The sequence below is a fragment of the Hippocampus zosterae genome, chromosome 13 (genome assembly GCF_025434085.1).
Source record: "Hippocampus zosterae strain Florida chromosome 13, ASM2543408v3, whole genome shotgun sequence".
Lineage (NCBI taxonomy): Eukaryota > Metazoa > Chordata > Actinopteri > Syngnathiformes > Syngnathidae > Hippocampus > Hippocampus zosterae.
Genome location: NC_067463.1, coordinates 10,736,387 through 10,757,032, shown reverse-complemented (window position 1 = coordinate 10,757,032; position 20,646 = coordinate 10,736,387). Strand labels below are relative to the sequence as shown.

The 20,646-nt window shown below is 42.3% G+C and overlaps 1 protein-coding gene across 18 annotated transcripts in view; it reads right to left on the bottom strand.

The window, feature by feature from the left end:
* The window catches only part of adgrl3.1 (adhesion G protein-coupled receptor L3.1), a 164,511-nt gene that overhangs the window by 100,026 nt on the left and 43,839 nt on the right, over positions 1 to 20,646 (bottom strand). For all 18 annotated transcript variants that reach the window (XM_052084581.1, XM_052084583.1, XM_052084585.1 and 15 more), the window contains 2 exons: positions 16,947 to 17,070; positions 9,936 to 10,149 (listed from right to left, as the gene is read on the bottom strand). In XM_052084581.1, coding sequence (XP_051940541.1) covers positions 9,936 to 10,149; positions 16,947 to 17,001 — 269 coding nt within the window. In that variant the 5' untranslated portion in view covers positions 17,002 to 17,070. The remainder of the gene's footprint in view (positions 1 to 9,935; positions 10,150 to 16,946; positions 17,071 to 20,646) is intronic.

Sequence of the window (20,646 nt, the reverse complement as noted above, 5' to 3'; positions counted from 1 at the left end):
GTTTGAGTTTTCAGCTTTCTTTGACAAACACAGGAGAAGTTATAAATCAGAAACATGGACTCTCCATGATTTCAGTCGTCATGTCCTCATATTTCTTCAGACCTGAAAAACCTGAGTGTGTTTCAGGTGACATGACTTTTGTCTTAACCTAACTCTGGAGAGCCTGTGTTCGAATGTCCCCATATTGCTGTTCCACAGAACTGAACAGTGTTAACTTTCTATAGTGTGGTATATTCATCCCAAACTCTCCCGTGAGCAATGTTCAATGATAATTAATGTTTATTCATTTCTTAACTGGTCAGAATGAAGAATGCTGAATATTTTGACACCGTAATGTTATGTTCCAGACACCAAGTGACCTGACTGAACCCTCTGGAGACCATGAATGGAATGAGAGATAAATTCTCAAAATTCTCAAATTTTCAAAATTCTCATTATTTCCTGGAATATCTTATTTTGATTATTTTATTTTTCCATTTTTAATAAATAATGCCTTCTTTTACAGGTGGGAATAAGAGCCGCACGTGGACAGATTATGAAGTGAAGGCTGTTGAGCGACATATGTTTGATTTCATAACAAGCCATAAAGTTTCAGGTAAAACGAGCTGTGAGTCCTGTCTCCACGCAGAGCCAGCAGCTCTGAACGACAGAGGCTGGGTGTCCATCAAAAACTACATCCACAACAGGATATAACTGCATTAAAAAGGGAAATGAATGGCTAGTCCATTGAAATGCGAGCACGTCTGGGTACATTTCAGTTCAAGTTAACTAAATCAATAGCAACGGTGCATTTAGGGTGGGATGGTCAATTATGGATTTCATATTTGTTGTTGGATACTGTGTTTCACGTTTGTTGTTTCATGATCTTCAAGAGTAATTTGGAAAATCCTTGAAGATGTATGAACATGTAAATTATACTGTATATCAGGCATGTCCCGATCTGGGCCTGGAGGGCCACTGTCGTGCCTGTTTTCCAGCTCTCCCGGCTGCATCACACCTGTTTCAGATGATCAGTTCATCAGTCAGCTCTGATGCAGCATTAGAACATCCTGGGAGAGCTGGAAAACAAAAAGACAGCGGCCCTTGAGGACCGACCTTGGACACTCCTGCTGTATATAAACGTACGTACGATATACAAACTTCTCACAAAAGATAGGCTTATTAGGTTTGAGGTGATATTTCGGAAAAACCCTAAAACATTTGAATTCATCCTATTTCAAGAATTTCAATACTTTTTGAAAAGTTGCTTTTGTCTAACGGTAGCTAAAGAAGTTGCTACACACATGGCACAATATATGGCCAGATTCATTAAAAATTCTTCATCGCAGTATTCACATTTTGACATAATCTTCTTCAGTTCAAACAACCCTCATCTATTGCAGTGCTTTGTGTCATGGAGAGGAGGTGGCATGTTTTCTGTGTTCATAATTTCATATTGTCAGCAATTAAAAAATAAGAAAGTGGACTGACCACATATTTAACCGTCTCTTCTTCTTCACAGCTTATTTTACTATCTTGTATTATTAATGTGAATATTTGAGGGATGACGGGTATAACGACTGTTTGGCACATTCGCCTCACAGTTCAGCAATTGATATTTGAATGTTTGAATCTGGGCATCCTTCCTTTGTAGAGTTCTCCCCATGCCCGAGCATGACAATTGGACACATGTGCCTAACATATACTGTTGGTATGTAACATGAGTCAATTTAAAAATACACACTTTACTCTTCGCTGGTCTTCATAAGTCATATATACTTGAAAATGATGTGTATCCAGGGGGCTCAAAATTCACAAAAACATGAAATGGTAGTGTGTTTGAGGTGACTGTCTCCATAATACACAAAAACCTGTCAATGTCCTCATATGTAGTAGTTTTGTCATAAATCAAAAAAAAATTACGTCCTAGCCAAAATCTGAGTAGATGGCTGTCTTCCTGATTTTTTTTCATGGTTACCATATTTTTTTGGAGCCTGTAGGACCACGGGAAAGGCATGTACCCATATGTCGGGTGAACAAACGGACGTCCTGAAAATGCACCAAAACACGTATGTGTGTGTGTGTGTGTGTGTGTGTGTGTGTGTGTGTGTGTGTGTGTGTGTGTGTGTGTGTGTGTGTGCACGCACAGCTTGGGCACGGTTGTGTGATTTTATAATGCTGCGTAACACTTTAATATTGGGCTTTGGCGCGGGGTCATGTGTGACTGCAGCCTGGCACATTTGGTAAAGATAAGGTCCAGGCTAAATACAAGCAGCGGTCTACACCCGTAATAAGCCCCTGCACTTTAACCTCAAAGCTATGACGCCCAGAGTGTGTGTGTGTGTGTGTGTGTGTGTGTGTGTGTGTGTGTGTGTGTGTGTGTGTGTGTGTGTGTGTGTGTGAGAGTGAGAGAGAGAGAGAGAGAGAGAGAGAGAGAGAGAGAGAGAGAGAGAGAGAGAGAGAGAGAGAGAGAGAGAGAGAGAGAGAGAGAGAGAGAGAGAGAGAGAGAGAGAGAGAGAGAGAGAGAGAGAGAGAGAGAGAGAGAGAGAGAGAGAGAGAGAGAGAGAGAGAGAGAGAGAGAGAGAGAGAGAGAGAGAGAGAGAGAGAGAGAGAGAGAGAGAGAGAGAGAGAGAGAGAGGAAAATTTTGATCAAAATTCAGAATGACAGTGAAAAAAAGGAAAGCACATTTTCTTTTCAGGGACAAAATAACAATGTTTTTCTAGTCTAGCTTTCAATTAAAACATACCTTTTAACGGATATGCGTGCAAATTGCTAGTCTATGACAAATTCTTGCTTTTGCAAACGATAATTTTCAATAGTTGAGTGACGGCAATTCGCAGCATTATCATTTTTGTTTCAACACAGCCAAAATGATTTGAGAGCAATACTCCTCCAGAAGAAAGAAAACAACAGTGATTCTTCCCCATTCTGTGGCAATGATTACTATGCAACAATACATAATTAAAATAATAATACAATCATATGAAAATATGAATATCAGCCTTCCTGTCACAAAATGACAGAATAAAAGCAATCTTTTGGGGGTTTGTGGTGATACTGGATATAGTCCCTTGGAGAAGGTGTAATTATTTCCCTGCACAATATTGACGATATTTGAGGAAAAAAAAATCTCCCTACACATTAACGTGTAGTATTTGTGATAGGCTAAACTATGCATACAATTTGAATCTATTTATGAATGACGATATTCTGCACAGTGGGATTTCATGACCCTACATTGATTTTCCTCATTCTCATAAGTTTAGGATTACAATGTTTTTATTGCATGCCTGTCATGTCAGTTTGGGAATAGACCTGGTTGTATTGCAGTCAAAGCCAGAGAGTAGTTCTGTTTGTGACCAACAGTTGGCACCGTTGGGCTCTTCCTATAGTGGCACACCTGTTGGTCATTGTGTCATTAGTTAATGTTTCTGTTAAAAGGACTCCATACCTGACCAGTCGGTGTCGAGTCATTGTGTTTGGCATTGGTTGTATCTGCTCGTGCTCGTGCTCATGTTCGTGTTTTTGGTCTTGTTCAATACATCTTGTTAAGTCCACCCTGCCTCCCTGCTTTTTGGGGTCCTCTACCTCCCACCTCGAAAACATGACAGGAATGAAAGTATACACTGACAGAAAATCCGGCTTTACTTTTATTTAGGCATGTGTTTATATTTAGTAGTACCGAGAATTATAATGCATGTGCAAAATGAATGAACATAAAAACACCACATTCTTTTTTTTTTTTTTTCATGCACAGGGTCCAACATTCAAGATGGCCCGATGGCCCAGGCACAGTGTCACACTCTTCCCGACTGGGCTAGTATCAACATTGTTACAAAACAACTAACTAAATAGTAGGGCTGGACAATTATGGGAAAATAAGAATCACAATAAAACCTATTCAAATTCGAGAATCATAATAAAAATGTCAATCATGATTACGATTTTGATTCTCATTCAGCCCTACAACACATCTTAAGTTCTTAAATAAAACAGTGTAAAGACACCACAAATGACCCCCCCCCCCCCTCCCGTCTTCCTCACTCCCCCGACTGAAACTGAAATCATATTCTATCATGACTATGTGAGACCAGTCCCGTTTCTGGCAGGGCCACCAATACGTGGCTCATGGAGGCTCCACATGGCTGCCACTCTAAAGGCTCAATGTCAGACACTGAATGCCATTCAAACAGTCTCAACGTGGCTGAAATATGCAAAACCTTTCTCAGGCTTTTGATTCAGTCCCAACCACTCTGGCAAGCAACAAGTGGCTGAACAATTCTGATTATCTAAAAAAAATTGCTGCCTTTCTGTTTTTTAGTAAATTGCCATGCACTCGCATTTAAAAAAGAAACATCGGAGAAGGGAGAGTACGTTAAGAAGAAATACGTCTTGGCCCCACCGCAAAATACCAATAGATTATTTTGTATTGGACAGGCCTGGAAAAAACAAGTGTCTTTTCTTATGCGCTGAAGGATCGCTTAAGGCAGAATCGTGCAGTGACCGATGCAAAGAGGAGGGAGGAAGAAAGCGAGGAGGGGCCTGCAAGGTGACAGAAGGTGGGAGAGGCAACGCGGGGCTGTCGAGAGAAAGTCTGTTTGAAGTCCGCAAGTAATTTTCAAAGCCGAAAGTGGTGGGGGAGGCAGCCAAGTGGAGTGTGTAACATTGGCCATCGTGTCCACACTTTGCGCCTCTCAAGTGACTCGTCTTGAGAGAGAGAGAGAGTGCTGAAAGGTGGCCATGTGGCACTCAAGTATTGGTAAGGGACAAGTGGCGCATTGTGAAGCATATCCTGAGAAGCCATCAGGCTAGCTTTGTGTCAACACAACAGCATCACTTGAAGGCATCACACCTTTTCGCCTTGCTGTACTCTCCTATAGTGCACCACTGAACTGCAGCAAGAATCACACGCCTCCTTACAACTCCCGCTGGACATGCTTTAATCTGCACCCAACCGCAAAAAATAAAATAAAATTTTTAAAAAACTGCAGGGATTTAACCATCATGACTTCCTTGAAACCCACTGGGACACCGAATTATAAGAAACAAAAGAAGTGGAAGGAACTGAAAAAAAAAAACACAACAATAAAATTACCAGGAGCCATTTTGTATTAGTGTATTAGTGGCCCGGCTCAAGTGATGCCACTATCACGCTTAAAACAGATTTGGCGTAACTTTCATGGTCGCCGCTTTGTTTCAACCTTCAACCCACCAGTCCCCCAAAGGGGAGATAATCTGGGAAATGCTGCAATATCAGGTCCTCTCCGGGTTTCCTGAGAAGCCTTGTGAGACCCTCTGGAGATATGAGGCTTTGATATCAAGACCAATTATGTGGTACGGGCACACACTCGCACAACACCAATGCACATAAAACGCATACACCTACGCGCGCACACACAGACATTCACACACACACACACACACACACACACACACACAAAAGCTCTTTGGCCTCGGTGAGCTGGAGCAGGAAGCAAAGCGAGGATGTGATAGCGAGGAAACACTGGGCAGGCGGAACATGCTCTGATTTAATCACCCAGTCGAGTTGAATTCCAACGACAATACAGTCGCACAATGAGAGCGTGCCAGACTAGATGAGGAAAAGGCACAGTATTTCACTAATTTTGTCATATTCTGTATTTTGAAATGCTGTTTGAAAGTGCTCTATAAATACAGTTGAGTAGTGTTGAGTTGAATGACATTAGACCATGATTTTTTTTTAAACTTTAATGTTAATTTTTTTGTTGTTAAAATTGGGGAATTATTGAAACATGAAAAATGAAAACAATGGTCTACAAATAATTTTATTTAGAGATGGCTTGTATGTGTACCGAAACATATTTCTGACGCTAATTAGAAGTCTTTACTTGTGTTCTAGCACATACGTATTTTGGGTTTATTTTTATGATTTGTTTTTAAGGTTGACCCATAAGAACTTTTGCAATCCGAAGCGTTGTAATTTGCAGCTATAACGTTTCAGAAAAAAAAAAAAAAAGTTTGCTGCTTCGGAAAAAAAAACAAGGGCTGACTAGGAATAAAATCTATAAATTTCAAGAGGTTTTGTGTTTGAATCCCTCCTGTGTGAAGTTGACATGTTCTCTCCATCCTTGAGTGCCTTTTGTCTGTGTCCTCTCCAACCTCATCCCGCATTCCAAAACCATACAGTACATGCTAGGTTAATTAAAGACTCCTAAATTATACACACTGTAGGTGGGAATGTGAGTGTGAATGGTTGTCTGTTTACACAGTGGGCTATGTGTCATCTGTGATTGGCTGGCGACCAGCCCAGGGGTGGGCCTGCCTCTTGCCCAGAATCAGAATGGAGAGTCTCCAGGTCACCAGTGATCCTGAAGAGGATAAGTGATGGAAAAATGATTGAAGGAAAACAGAAACTCGATTAGGATTGTGTCACCGGGAGCAAAGCTTCAACAGAAATCGTTGCGCAAGTTGGGAAGCAATAGATGGTTAAGGCAGAGGCGCCTTCAGGAAAAAAAAATGTCATTTAGAATGAAACACAGGAGAGAAGAAGGTGCTGTTTGATGATGTACCAACGCTAATATCTGGAGCCTATTAGGTATAAACTTCCTTTCGCTTCCTTTTGGGTCTATTTGGAAGTTATTATCGACATAGGTGAAAGTGGAACCTTCATTAAGGCCAACTTGCTTTTGCGGATTAGAATGTCCAAGTTATTTTTGTGAATGAGAGCATAAATAGTTGTCGGTACCTTTATGTGCCTTGCAGCTGACTGGCCTCTGACCTCACCAGTCCTTTTTGTCCGGTGGAGCTCTAATTAATATCTGTATGTATATGTATATATACATACATAATATATTAATACCGTTTGTAGTTGTAGGTGAGCCGTAGCCTATTAGAGCTCCACCGGACAAAATGGACTGGTGATATATAATATATATATATATATATATATATATATATATATTGATGATGGATGACTACCGTGGTTAGCACGTCGGCTTCACAGTGCAGAGGTACCGGGTTCGATTCCAGCTCCGGTCTCCCTGTGTGAGTGTGAGTGCAAATGGTTGTTTGTTTCTGTGTGCCCTGCGATTGGCTGGCAACCGATTCAGGGTGTCCCCCGCCTACTGCCCGGAGACGGCTGGGATGGGCTCCAGCACCCCCCGCGACCCTAGTGAGGATCAAGCGGTACGGAAGATGATTTATTTCAATCAAACGAATTTTTAAGTGTCAGGTCAATTGGATTTTTTTTTTTAATGTCTTGATCGTGTTTCTGTCAATGATTTTGGCTGATGGCTTCCTTGAATGAAATGTTGTTTTTGCAATTTAATAATCTGTTATTCGTTTCTTCTTTTGCATTTTACCTTACCAATTCTGTACTGTTTTCAAAGCCCCGTTGTGAGGGCTTACTCTTGACGAGTTTTAAGCAAATTCACACAATTTTCTGAGACACACACAAACACAGGCACACACAGGCACACACAGACATGCACGACTGCAGATGTGCTAAAGTGCAGTTTTTGGTCTGACTCATCTCTAACAGGGTATCCCTTAAGATTTAGTTTGGCCTCTGGCTTTGCTAATTGGAACTTAAAGTCTGGTGTTGCCTCTGGGCAGTGAAAGCTGCATGTGACACAACAGAAATGTGTGTGTATACCTGAGCAAGTATGGTGTATAAATTATGGATGGCAAGTGCAGTAGGAAAAGTGGCCACACAAGCTGCAGCTGCCAGAGAGAATGGTGAGAGGAAGGCAGGCCAAAACAGTCGCAATCAGAGCGCCGTCTCGTGAAAAAGACAGGTGGCTAGATAGAGATACGTTATGATGTGTGTTTCTGTGTGTGTGTGTGTGTGTGTGTGTGTGTGTGTGTGTCGGGGGTGGACTTGGAGGGGAGGTGAGGATGAAAGTAGCACAAGTGAAAATAATGGGAGGATGGGACTTGATGTGAGGAAATGAAGTTACTCATGGTGCCATAATGAATTAGTTCTGTCTGGACATCCTCATTTCACAGAGCATTGCTTTTTGTTCCGCTATAATGTTCCAGTTACTTCTCATCAAGCCTCTCGAGCTAGATTTGCACTGTAGGTCTTAATGCCCAATTATGATTTAGTGCCTTTATTTGATTTTTTTTTCTATTGTCTGATTACTTCTACCTTCAAGTGGCGCATATATAACTTTACTTGCATTTACTGAATTCTAAGCCATTATAGAAGCCACAGTGACAACATAGAAGTAAACAAACGTATGGTATCGAACCTCTTGTCGGCTTATCTTCAAACAAAGGTAAATCCAGCAAAACCAAAATGGCCTCTGTCAGTCAATTTGTTCCCTTTTAAATGGTGACCACCAAGCTTTCAATGGAGTTTTCATGTTATCTCGGGGGATGTCCAGCTCAAATGTACTTAATTTTCTTTGCCTTTCCACTTTAAGAGAAGAGGGAAAATGGATCACTCCTAAAAATTGGAACAAGAAAATAAAAAGTGCTGTGGTTCGCACTGATCAACTCAAATACGAAAGGCGTAGTTAAAATGCATGATCAAGTCACCATTCAAATGACGGGGAAGAAAATGGCATTACAACGTCTAACCTTTTACTAAATCCATAACAAACCACCAAAAATTGCAGCTCCTCCGCGGAGGTTATTACCAGGCGCTCGATAACTTGAGTTCAACCGCAACAAGTGTAATTACATGGCCCAGTGCCAGTGTCTTCGAGGATGTGTTGCCAAAAGATTTGTATGTGTTGTTGCATCCGCAGTGTGAATTGCTTTCCGAATAAAAACACCTGCTTTGGTTCAGGGAAAGATGATGAATTGTTTCGATGAGCTCCACTGTTTATGCCTCCACTGGCATTTACCGGTGACTCATTTATGGACGACAAAAAAAAAAAAAACAACTCTGTGGTGTGGGGTTGGGGGGTCGGCTTGCAAGAACGGTGGTAATTCTCCTTAAAATGTGACAAATGGATGACGCTGTGCAACAGAGGACAATTTACTTTGGCTTCTACGTCAGACTTTTCCCTTTTTATTCCTCCCTGCCGTTTCACCAGGTGTGACAGGAGTGCTGCCATACTGTGACATTTCCATGTTGTGTTTGTTTGCCGTCAAGTTCAGTGCAGTTAGTAAGCATGTGGGAAGTGTAGAATTTGACACTGATACTTTAAGAGGATGAATACAAAATGAGCGGTTGACAACGCGCTCACTTCTCCCGCTCATATCGGATGGCATTGAGAGAGAGTTGTCTGTCCTTTTTTTTTTTGTGTTTATTTTTTGTCACATACAGGCAGACAGGCATTAGGGAAGTTGTCATCCAAGAACTTATTTTTGTATTTTTTACTTTTTATTTTTTTACATATTTATAATCCTCATATGAAAGTAAAACTTAAAATATAAGTAAGTAGCGATGTTCAAAGTGCAAATTTATACTCCCCACCACGGTATTTGGTACACATCACTGAATGGAAACTTTTTTTTTTATGCCTGAGAGCTCTTTGCACTGTAAAAATGAAACCACAGTGTGTGGTTATATATTTTTTTTGATTGTTCAAATTCTTTGTTGTGGGTGGCTGGATCTTTTCAACATGCATTGAGAATGAAATATATCAAGATACTGTGAGGAACATTGGGTCAGTAAAAAACAGATGTCCGTGTATTTTGTCCAGATGTAAAATGGCATTTTGTCATGTGTCTGTTAAGGAAGTGCATGGTCCTATTTTGCCCCTCAAGTAGCACTGATGAAAAATTGTGCCCACCCTCCCCATCAGTTAAGTTGCCCATCCTTGCACTTGACTAGATTATATTGGCATCTGCATAGATATGTTTTTTTTCTTCTTCCAAAAGAAAAGGTCCAAAAGAAATTGTAAATATGGAATCAATTTAGCTGAGGTCTGCTGGTGTTATGGTAGACTTGTTTCCAAAAGGAAGGCCACCCATATAAGAACACATCGCACACATCCAGCTATGATTTGGCACACTCACTGACCTGAGCGACATGATCTTGTAGGCATCAGGCAAATAGCACCGAGTGTTCTCCATCTGGGCCGGATCCGAGTCGCAGATCTTGTCATCGGTTCGGCCGTAGTTGGCGCTCTCGATCATGATGACGTCCGTGCCAGGGCAGCGGAGTTCAATGGGGTAAGATTCACACGACAGCTCCCGGCGCACCACCGCCATGGGGATTGGAGCGCGGCTGGAGGCTGCAATACACACGGGGAGTTATTTTGATTGGCACACTAAATACAACTGTGGTTTTTTTTTTCAGATTCCTTATGTTGTTCTTTTTAGAGCAATTATCTATTTGAGAAACAGCACATTTTCATTTTCTGGCAATTAATGGTTTTTACAAAAGATAACTCAAAGTTGCTGATGCCTAATTATGCTCTCTGGCTTGAGATTCAATGCAAATGTCCACTTTCTCAGCGCTTAAAAAGGAAACATGTCACCAATCCCGGTGAGACTGAAAATGACAGATTTGCCCCAGATCTTCTTTGGCGGCTGTTTTTCACTCCCTTGATTTTTAAATGAGTTGATCTGATGATGCCCCATTGGCTGACGAAACATCTGTCAGACTCTTTAAAAAAAAGTAGAGAGATGCACTGGTTTGCTGCTGACGTGGTCGGTCTGGATTTTGTTTGACCTGGATTCAATGTGGTTTTTGCCAAGGGGGAAAACACATTGTCTGGACCTTCACGAAAGAGAATTGGGCAGGCTTTGTACTTCACTAGACACACACTCCATATAGTCATATTTAAATTTGAAATCGAGTCAAAGTACTTGGCGGAATCTTTTTTTTTTTTTTTTTTTTTTTTGCTGTTTACGTGATGTTGGATTTTATTGAAGCTGCTACGTTGTTCAAATGTTATTAATATGCCGATGCTTAGTTCTCGTCACTCCCTATAATCGTAACACTCGTACGTCAATTTAATGATGTGGCAAATATCTGGCGCCTGAAACTGATGATGTGTACCTGAATGCTCCAAGGGGGATTTTGCTTGTTGTGGAATAACTTGGATGTTGTTATTCACTATCCATGGAGTGCAAAGATCCCTGTGAGCACCTGATATCATCCCTTGATAGATGAGGCTGTTGCCGAGGTACTCTGTTTTATCCATGTTACCAATGAGCCTGGACCAGCTGTGCCATTCCATTTGAAAAATGTGTGCAGTGACAAATACACTAATCAACCTTGCCTGCAGTTGAAGCAAAACGCTCACCTTTAAAAATGGGAACAATGCTCAGCTTCTCAGAATAGTTTAGTTCAAAAAACAACAAAGATCAGTTCGGAGGGTTGATTTTTCTTTGGATTCTTTGCACGTCGTGGACCATCATGTGAAACAAAAGATTATACTGAGAAATTTTGAACATCAAGAGAACTTCTCTTAGCGACGCTTAGAATTAATTTTTGACTCCGCGTTCATCTACAACCCACGCCATTTTCATGAATCTTAGCCATTTTATAATGCCAATTGCTGAGGAATGGAAAGAAGAGAGTCCAGACTTTGTTTTGGTATGCTCCATGTTTATATAGCATTAGAACCAAATATTCTGTGGGCCTTGCAAGATCAGTCAAAATCCAGTAAAACGCTGGGATTGAGGGGGTTGCTCCAATGAAAATGGCTGGGATTGAATGAGTTAATACTCTGAACGCTGCAAAAAAACAAACAACAAAACCAATGAAAACAGCCCTGAAAAGTGCGGTTCAGCTGCAAATTTCTTGCGTTCCCTTTTCTTGTAACCTCGTCATCCCTGACTCTCTGCCATTGGTTGGACTAGCATCAGGGTTACACAAAAAACGCGAAGAATCTGAATGAGCTCAATGACACGTTGCCTGGATTCGAGTTATTGCTGCCCTTCACCACACACACACACATGCACACACACACTCACACACACAAACACGTATATAAACACAAAGGAAGACATGTAGAGACATAAATTCACGGCATGCTTTGCGTAATATCAGCATATCTCTCGAGGGCTCGGCAGTGATAATGGCAAAATATGGCTTTGAGAAAAGACTGATATATAAATGACATTTACGGAAAAGGTCCTCTCTAATGATCATGGTCGTGCAGTCGCGCACCCACTCACACACATGCGGACCCACAGGCTATGACTCAACCTTCAGAAAAACTTCAGAAAAGATGTGTGTCATCGTGGTATCAAAAGCTTTGTGTTTGTGTGTGCATTGTATAGCAGCGTAGTGGGCCAGTGGGTCATTACGCTGTTAATATGCATTTCCTTGAACGTCTTTATCACTGCTTCGTGAGCTTGAATGTCAGTTTTGAAGAGAGGGCTTAATTGAAGTCCGCCGGGATCAATACATTTTATTGTGATGCGACCAGTCTAGACTGGCTTTGCCTTACTTAGGGTCTCCATAGGGCATAAAGGCCCCATGATGACACAAACATGTCATTCCAAACAAGAGACCTTGAAATGAATCCTAATGCACTAAACTCTGTCCGCAGGACACATTATTTCTTTCTTTTTTTTTCTTCTATTAGCATCCTCACCAAATGAACCGATCTCGGTGTTTGACTCGCCTCTCAAAGACTCACTTCTACTGCGTATTTGTGTCAATCGCACGGCCTTCTCCCATACAGGAGATCTGGTCCTGACTAACGTTTAGCCATGTGTCTGAGCACACGTGCGCCAAGGTGTGAGTGCATGTTAATGTGTCAGTGCCGGTGTAAGTGGTGACACAAACTTGGCAGGCGCAGACGGCACAGACAATCTTATTTGGACGCTCTCGTCGCCTCCGGGGACTGAAACAAAAGGATATTGATTTTTACATTTGGGCCAAGAACAAGAGAGTGGCAGATGAGGTGAAGAGATGGAAAGGAGAAGGCAAAGGTGAGGGAGAGGAGGCGATGGACTTATAAGGCGATTCCCTCGCTTGAACTGCCAAGTGTTTTTGGCTTGAGCTAATGTGTGAGCAACTGATGCAAACGCTGCAAAAGATATTTTAAAGGATAAAGCGTGTGTTAGTGTGCCATTGCTGAGAGAGTCAAAATATCACTTGGATGTTGTTCTCAGCAGCAATAGAGCGAGAGGGATTGCTTTGCAGCTCTCCCCCACATTCAGCCGTGTGCACTTCGACCTGTTCAATAGGTGTGTCATGATGAATATAGAGCTGCAATCGAATCAGCATATTTTGGCTGGACTGACAAAAGCAAGGTCATCAAAAGCAAAATGGGATTCCACTGCAATTTGGATAGAAATTAAAAAAATGGGGGCGGCCCGGTAGTCCAGTGGTTAGCACGTCGGCTTCACAGTGCAGAGGTACCGGGTTCGATTCCAGCTCCGGCCTCCCTGTGTGGAGTTTGCATGTTCTCCCCGGGCCTGCGTGGGTTTTCTCCGGGTGCTCCGGTTTCCTCCCACATTCCAAAAATATGCGTGGCAGGCTGATTGAACACTCTAAATTGTCCCTAGGTGTGAGTGTGAGTGCGAATGGTTGTTCGTCTCTGTGTGCCCTGCGATTGGCTGGCAACCGATTCAGGGTGTCCCCCGCCTACTGCCCGGAGACAGCTGGGATAGGCTCCAGCACCCCCCGCGACCCTAGTGAGGATCAAGTGGTTAGGAAGATGAATGAATAAATGAATGAATGAATGAATGAATGAATGAAAAAAATGACCTTTAGTTTTGTCGTTGGATTGAAAACTTGTTTTACTGTGGATGTTTTCTTTTCCTCATTATGTGATAAACCAATCAAGGAATGTTTTAAATATTTCTCATTCAAAGACCTAAGCAAATCTTTGTCAGATCAAATCAGATTTCCCGGCTCCTATTTTATTGTTCTCATCGACTTTAGGGGACATACTGTATTTGCATTGTATCCGAGAATGGTTTTGATATGCTGTGACAGACTTATTTTCTTTGTCGTGTTAGCTCAGAAACAGTATAAGGGTAGTCTCACTCAATTTTTGATGGAATCGCATTTTCTAGTTCGAGTTTCATTTTATTGTCAACGAATGAACAAAACAGCAGTGAGGAGAAGCATCTAACAAGAGCTTGTGTGTTCCTCTGTCCTGCACCAGACAATTTATGTGTGCTGCAATCTATCCTGCCATAAAAGTTATAAAATAATATTTTGGGGCTGAGATGCAACATATTATAGAAAAACCATTCCCGCATTCCCTGCATGTGCACTTTTATAGAGGCGTGACTTTTTTCTTCAGTGGTCCCAAGTGACTGAAAAGTTGCCTCGGTTTAGACAGGAACAGTGCAGCAGCTTTTCCTTGCAGTGTCAAAAAAACTATGAAAGTCACATAAATCAGCCACCCCCTAAAACTCCCAGAGTGTCATTTGGAGGTCACAAAAGAGACCCTCTGTGTGCATTACAATTTATTTTAAATCCGTCCACGTTTACACTTCGGATGTAGTCTCCATCCACATGCTTATTTCGCATATCGAAAGTCCTTGGCTTTGGCCAAAAAATGGCACACAGCGCTCCCACTGTGGTGACGTGTCCCTTTTTGGACTGTTTTCAACTCACTTTAGACAACTTGATTGATGACGTGGCACAGCAATTGTTAAAACACGTCTGTGTAGAAGAGGGTCAAGTTCTAAGTCGCGTGTTTGTTGAAAGTGGACGGCCTTCAGTGTCACGTTTGTACAAATAAACCTGTTGTCAGGCAATAGTGACCTTTTTTTTTGTCAAAGTAGGTCTGATGGTGGCAGTAGAACACTTTTGGCTAGAAATGGAAAACACGGGAATCCATCAAACTTTATTTCACTATTCGCAAATTCAACTTTTACTATTCAAAATTCACCTCTTCACATTTTCTGTTCTCATTCTGAGATATACCATGATGTCACAAGATGGTGCTCAAGCACTTTCAGTTAGGATCCAAATCCAAATCTTGGGCTGTGGTTTAAACCGTGAGTCATGTTGACCTCCTCCTGCACACCTGAGTCAACTGATCGGGATTGTTATCGGACTCCGGCAGAGCTCGCTGATGAGCCGATAATTCGAATCTAGTGTGTTGGAGGAGGGAAACATCTAAACATGCAGAATAGGGGGTGACCCCAGGACGAAACAATTCACAACATCTGTCATAGTGGAGGCAGACATAAAAGTAACAACGATCTTCAGTCAGTCCCGAGAATTATTTGAGATTAACCGAGACTTGATCGTATCGTAACATAAGTAGTCTGTCGCGATGCAGATTGCGTAAGTCTCAGTGATGGATTTGCGGACTCTTTGTGGATGGGCATTTTTTTCCTGCACGTTTTATTTATCGTACATTTCATGTAGACTGCATTGCTTTCAGTCACGGCTGAATTTCATGCTGGTGGCCTAGGAGCGATTCTCTCTCAATTACCACAGTTGTGAGTGTCCTATGGTTGATTGGCAACCAATTCACGGTGTCAACAGGCAGAGGCCACATCTCCCCATGACCCTGAAAAGGATAAGCGGTATAAAATGGATGGATGGCATCGTCTGGATGGGTTGATAGACATCGGAGAGCAGCGCTTGCCAGAGATCCTTCAATGTACAGTATAATTATACAAGCAGTCACGCTCCAGTAGAACCAGGAAGAACACTGCAGTGATTTACATGGGTAATGTCAAAGAAGAATGTTCCCCATCATGCATGCATCCCTTAGCCTAATGACAAGCCACGGCTCCATGCAGAGGCTGCAGCGCGGGTTCCCGTGTGTCCTCAAGCTAAACGGTCTTTGTTTCAACTAATCCTGCTTAAGTATCAACAAGCACCATTTGCATATGTCGACTTATTCTTTAGACATTGATGCAAATACCTTTGAATGAAACTCATCTTGTGGCATTAAAGCTAAAAAAATGTGTGTGTGTGTGTGTGTGTGTGTGTGTGTGTGTGTGTGTGTGTGTGTGTGTGTGTGTATAGCACAATTGCTTATTTCACCATTACCCATGCATGCACCGTTAGTCTGCATGTGCAGGTGCACTCGTGAGGGAAGTGTGGATGTGTGCGCTCACATCCGCAGCAGCTTTTCCTCACAACGGCGTGATTGACAGAAGCCATTAATGGGATTAAGTCCAAGAGACCAGAGCTCCCTCTAGCAGACTTCAAAGTGCAGCAGCAACAGGGGAAAATATGCAGACATGCGATTGGGGCATCTGTGCACCTGCTCGCGTGTGCATGCAATCACTTTAGCAAAATAGACATGCATCGTGGGAGAGACGCAAAATGGCACACATCGGTAATCCTGCTACAAACTAAATGGAAATCCGTTTTGCAAAAAATAAAATAAAATGAAGCCCTTATTGCGGTGGAAACTTGAAATGCCACTGAGATCACACAGATTGGAGTTGAAACTATTGTCTTGGACGACGTCACGCGCATGTCGAGACACTAAATTCTTCTGAGATGTGTTTGGCTGCTGTTCAAATGAGATGGAGGATGTGACAATGAAGTGTAGTAAAATAACAACCACAGTACTGTACCAACATGGAGTGTACTTGGCCTGCGATGCAAATGATTTCACGTGGGCGGTCGTTTGAAAATGTCCTTTGTTTCCAGTGCAGTATGGAATCCAATGAAAATTAAACCAGTTGTGGCTTTGAAACTCGGCTCAGTGCCTTTCTTGTGGAGTTCACGTGTGAGGTTGACTGAAGACCCACCCAAAAACATAAATGTAAAAGTGAAGGGTTGTCATGTTGATCTTGTGATTGACAAGCAGTCAATGTACTCCGATCTCGCACGCAACGTCAGCTGCGATAATCGCTAACTTCCCGAATGTGTAAAAAGCAGGACAGAAAATCGTGTCACCCTGATGTTGATGCAAATGAGGGATGCCGTGAAGATTGGCCGGGAAAACACGACGTTGCATCCCACAGTGGCTCACAAAGGTGCAATCGCCCCATTCCACTCAATTCTACCGGCGTAAAATGCCAAAAGAAAGAGAACTCCACCTGTGCACACATTTTGACTGCGCTTTGTGCTACGTTTGCGCCGCCCAGAATGGAAATAAGGCCCTAAAAGTAGCCTAATGAAGCTTCTGCGCATTCTTACCGAGGGCAATGGGAGCAAACAAGGTTGACAGGAAGAGGAGGCATCTGGTCCACATGACGTTCACTTGGCCCGGAAGTAGAGGAGGATGTCCTTCCTGCTTCTCACAACTTATTAGCACACAGGCCTGAAAAGTAACACACAAAAACGACACACGTCATTTATTGTGTTTATGATCGTGGCCGTACTATGCAATGGTGTAAAACTATGCTGAAAGTAACAGAAAGAGCTTACAAAACATAGAGAAATTTTGAAATTGCACGTTTTAAGGACATTGCTGTCCACTTGCTTTCTAATCCCAGAACACACTTGGGACTAGTAAAAGCCTTTTTAATAATGCATCGTTAAAAAAAAAAAAAAAAAAAAACGTACTTCATATTTTTGCACCGAGCTGCACAAACATCCAAGCACACTAAACAACCCAACCCGCTTACTGTGTTCACACATCAACTCCTAGTTTTCTGCTTCATAATCTAATAATGGTGTGCAATATGTTGAATATCACCAGTGTGTGTGTGTGTGGGGGGGGGCAGATGTTTAAAAGCATGCAAACGCATGCAAAGCTAATCCTGATATGAAATAGAGGTCTGCTCTATTTACAGGTCTAACATTCACAGTTGTAAATGATGTTTTGAAAGTTTGAAGCACTAATGAGAATACATGCATCCCAAGATAGAGTCTGTCAACCCCCACCCCCCTCGAAAAGAGAACAAATGGGTGCTGTTTAAAACAAGTGAAATGTTGCTTCATATGGAGAACTGCGCCTCAATCTCAATCAGGGCACACTTCAATGAGTGTTTCTAATCAACTCTAAAGTAGGAATCGTATTGATGCATGCGTCTCATTGTGCAACGATGATAAGCAATTAATGAGAGGAAGGTAGCTGTGATATATATATATATTTTTAGGGGGGGTTCGTTGAGCCTCATTTTTATTTTTATTTTTGATCTCTCATTCTGGTGAGAAATTTCCAGGTTACGTCCAATTAAAATGATATGACCGTTTACGGGAGTGTTTCAACAGTAACGGCGGTTCAAATACCTAAAAGCCCTCGCGGGGAAGCTGAGGGCGAGCACAGGCAGGCGAATGGAACGGATGGAGCAAAGCAGCAAGTCGTAGCCATGGGAAATATATCATGTGTAACAGAGACTATTGATCAGGGTGACCATACGGTTTGGGACCCAGCAGAGACCGAGAGACAGAGTGCATCTCCATCATGTCATGCTGTGTAGGCAAGTAGCCGCATTGCTTCTGCTGCAACTGTGATGTGAATAGCAGGTTTCTATTTCATAGATTTAAACTGTCAAGCTGACACGCTGACCTTCTGTAAGCACCAGAGACACGCTACATATGCATAATGCATCATCTGGGCAGCCTCAATGACAAAAAAAAAAAAAAGCTTTATGCTGGAGAAAGTACAGAAAGACACGGACACACTTAAGATTGCGGTTCACTGGGAACACTCACACGAGGCAGATACGACGCAAGCAGTGTGGCCACCTGGGTTTTTTTTAAATTGACATTGTGCTTTCGAAGGGGTCCAAATAAATTCTAGAAATGGAAAATTCACTCCAAATTATAGTAGTAAATTTGAATTAGCACCTAGCAGCTGGATAAATGCTCAACCTGTTGCAGATTACTCTACAGCCATATAAATCAGGTGGCTATACTATATGGGGCTACTATTTAAGGTGCAGGTGCACCTTTTAAACTTAAAAAAAAATATTATCTTGCTTAGTTTTTTATTGTATCTGATAAACCATTCATTCATTCATTCATCTTCCTAACCGCTTGATCCTCACTAGGGTCGCGGGGGGTGCTGGAGCCTATCCCAGCTGTCTCCGGGCAGTAGGCGGGGGACACCCTGAATCGGTTGCCAGCCAATCGCAGGGCACACAGAGACGAACAACCATTCACACTCACACTCACACCTAGGGACAATTTAGAGTGTTCAATCAGCCTGCCATGCATATTTTTGGAATGTGGGGGGAAACCGGAGTACCCGGAGAAAACCCACGCAGGCCCGGGGAGAACATGCAAACTCCACACAGGGAGGCCAGAGCTGGAATCGAAACCGGTACCTCTGCACTGTGAAGCCGACGTGCTAACCACTGGACTACCGGGCCGCCCTCTGATAAACCATTCATGGTAAATTGTGACACGTGAAACAATTATTAATTGGTCAATGAACAACTGATACGTCTGCCTCACTGGTCACGTTAGTGGGAGCAATTTGAAAATCGACCGCAGTCAATAATGCATTTTCTGATTCACATTTCAAATTGAGAGAGTGGGCCACATTGCAATGCACTGAAGCTTTCTGCTCAAAATAGAGTCTCTCAAATATTGATTCAAATCTATAAATGGCCATTCTACAACTTGCCAACAGCTAAAAGGTGCGGAAGGAAGAAAGTATAGCCTTGAATTGAATTGAACTTGCCTTGAATGCTTTCAACGACGGTCGGTCGGAAGCAGATGTAACTCCGGAATCGTATGTGTAATAATGTCATGACTGGCGTCTCATCAACTGCGGCTTTATGTGAAATCATCTTGCACGTGATACACTCAAGGTGATGTTTCTTTTGAGGACCCATTTCGTAATCTTCGACACCTGACAAATCCCTAATGGCACCAACAATAGACAGGCGCTGTATTCCAGACCCGTTTAAACAACTCAACAAGCTGCCCCATTTTGATTGATTGCTCTCTAACTCGCTTGAACATGAGCAATCTGACCAGCTGTCCCTCGGTTAGACACATGCGGTATTCGCTGACATATGGCCGGACGCCACCAGCCGCAGCCTTCCACTGTTCCATAATTCAAAAGCTATTCTATCACTCCGTATGCTGCTCACCCACCGTCACCCCCGTCGGTTAATTAACCCTTTCATTTCCACCATGCTTGCGATTTGACATTGCGCGCAGGAGCAGTTGCGTGACAGCCCCAAGCTAATCCGACTTGAAATCATTCGAGTTCGTAACTCGCGAGAGTCACGTTCTTACATATGCCGGGCTAATTACGTGAAACTTTCATTGTCCGCATTTGATGGTAGATGGCTCAGAGCGCCGATGTGTTTTCATCAGTTCTTCATCTTCCATGTTGATCTTGGTTCACGTGTGATGAGGTAAATAGGCAGTCATGGTGCTAATCAGCCGAACATATGCGATGTGTTTACACTGTCTGTCGTAAGGTTTGGTAAACATTGTGTGCGCCATTTGAATCCGCTCTGTGTTAAATTGATACATAACTGAGATGTACATTACGGATGAGTGCTGCATCATCACCCTTAACTGGTGAGTTATACTTGATGTTGTAAATTAACAACTGAAGTATCAGATGTGGGGGGGGGGGGGGGGGCATTTTTGGCACTTTCATTTGCTGGCATTTTTGAAGCTACAGTGAGATTGCCAAGGGCAATCATAAACATTTGAATACCGTGGAGTTCAAATTTGCCTCAAAAACTAATTGTGGAGTTTAATACAATCAGGATGTTTCCTTGCTATCATCCATTCAGACCTCTGAAAATTTTAGATTCAAGCACAGTGATTTGACTTGAATATGAAAATGGCTCTTCTGCCTTGTTTTGCCTTGATACTCTTAGGACTCAATGATGAAATGGTTAAAATTTTGCCGAATGTGTTTATACAGTTATTTTTTTCTTTTCTGATACCAATTTATATTACTTACATTTGAGGAAAAATA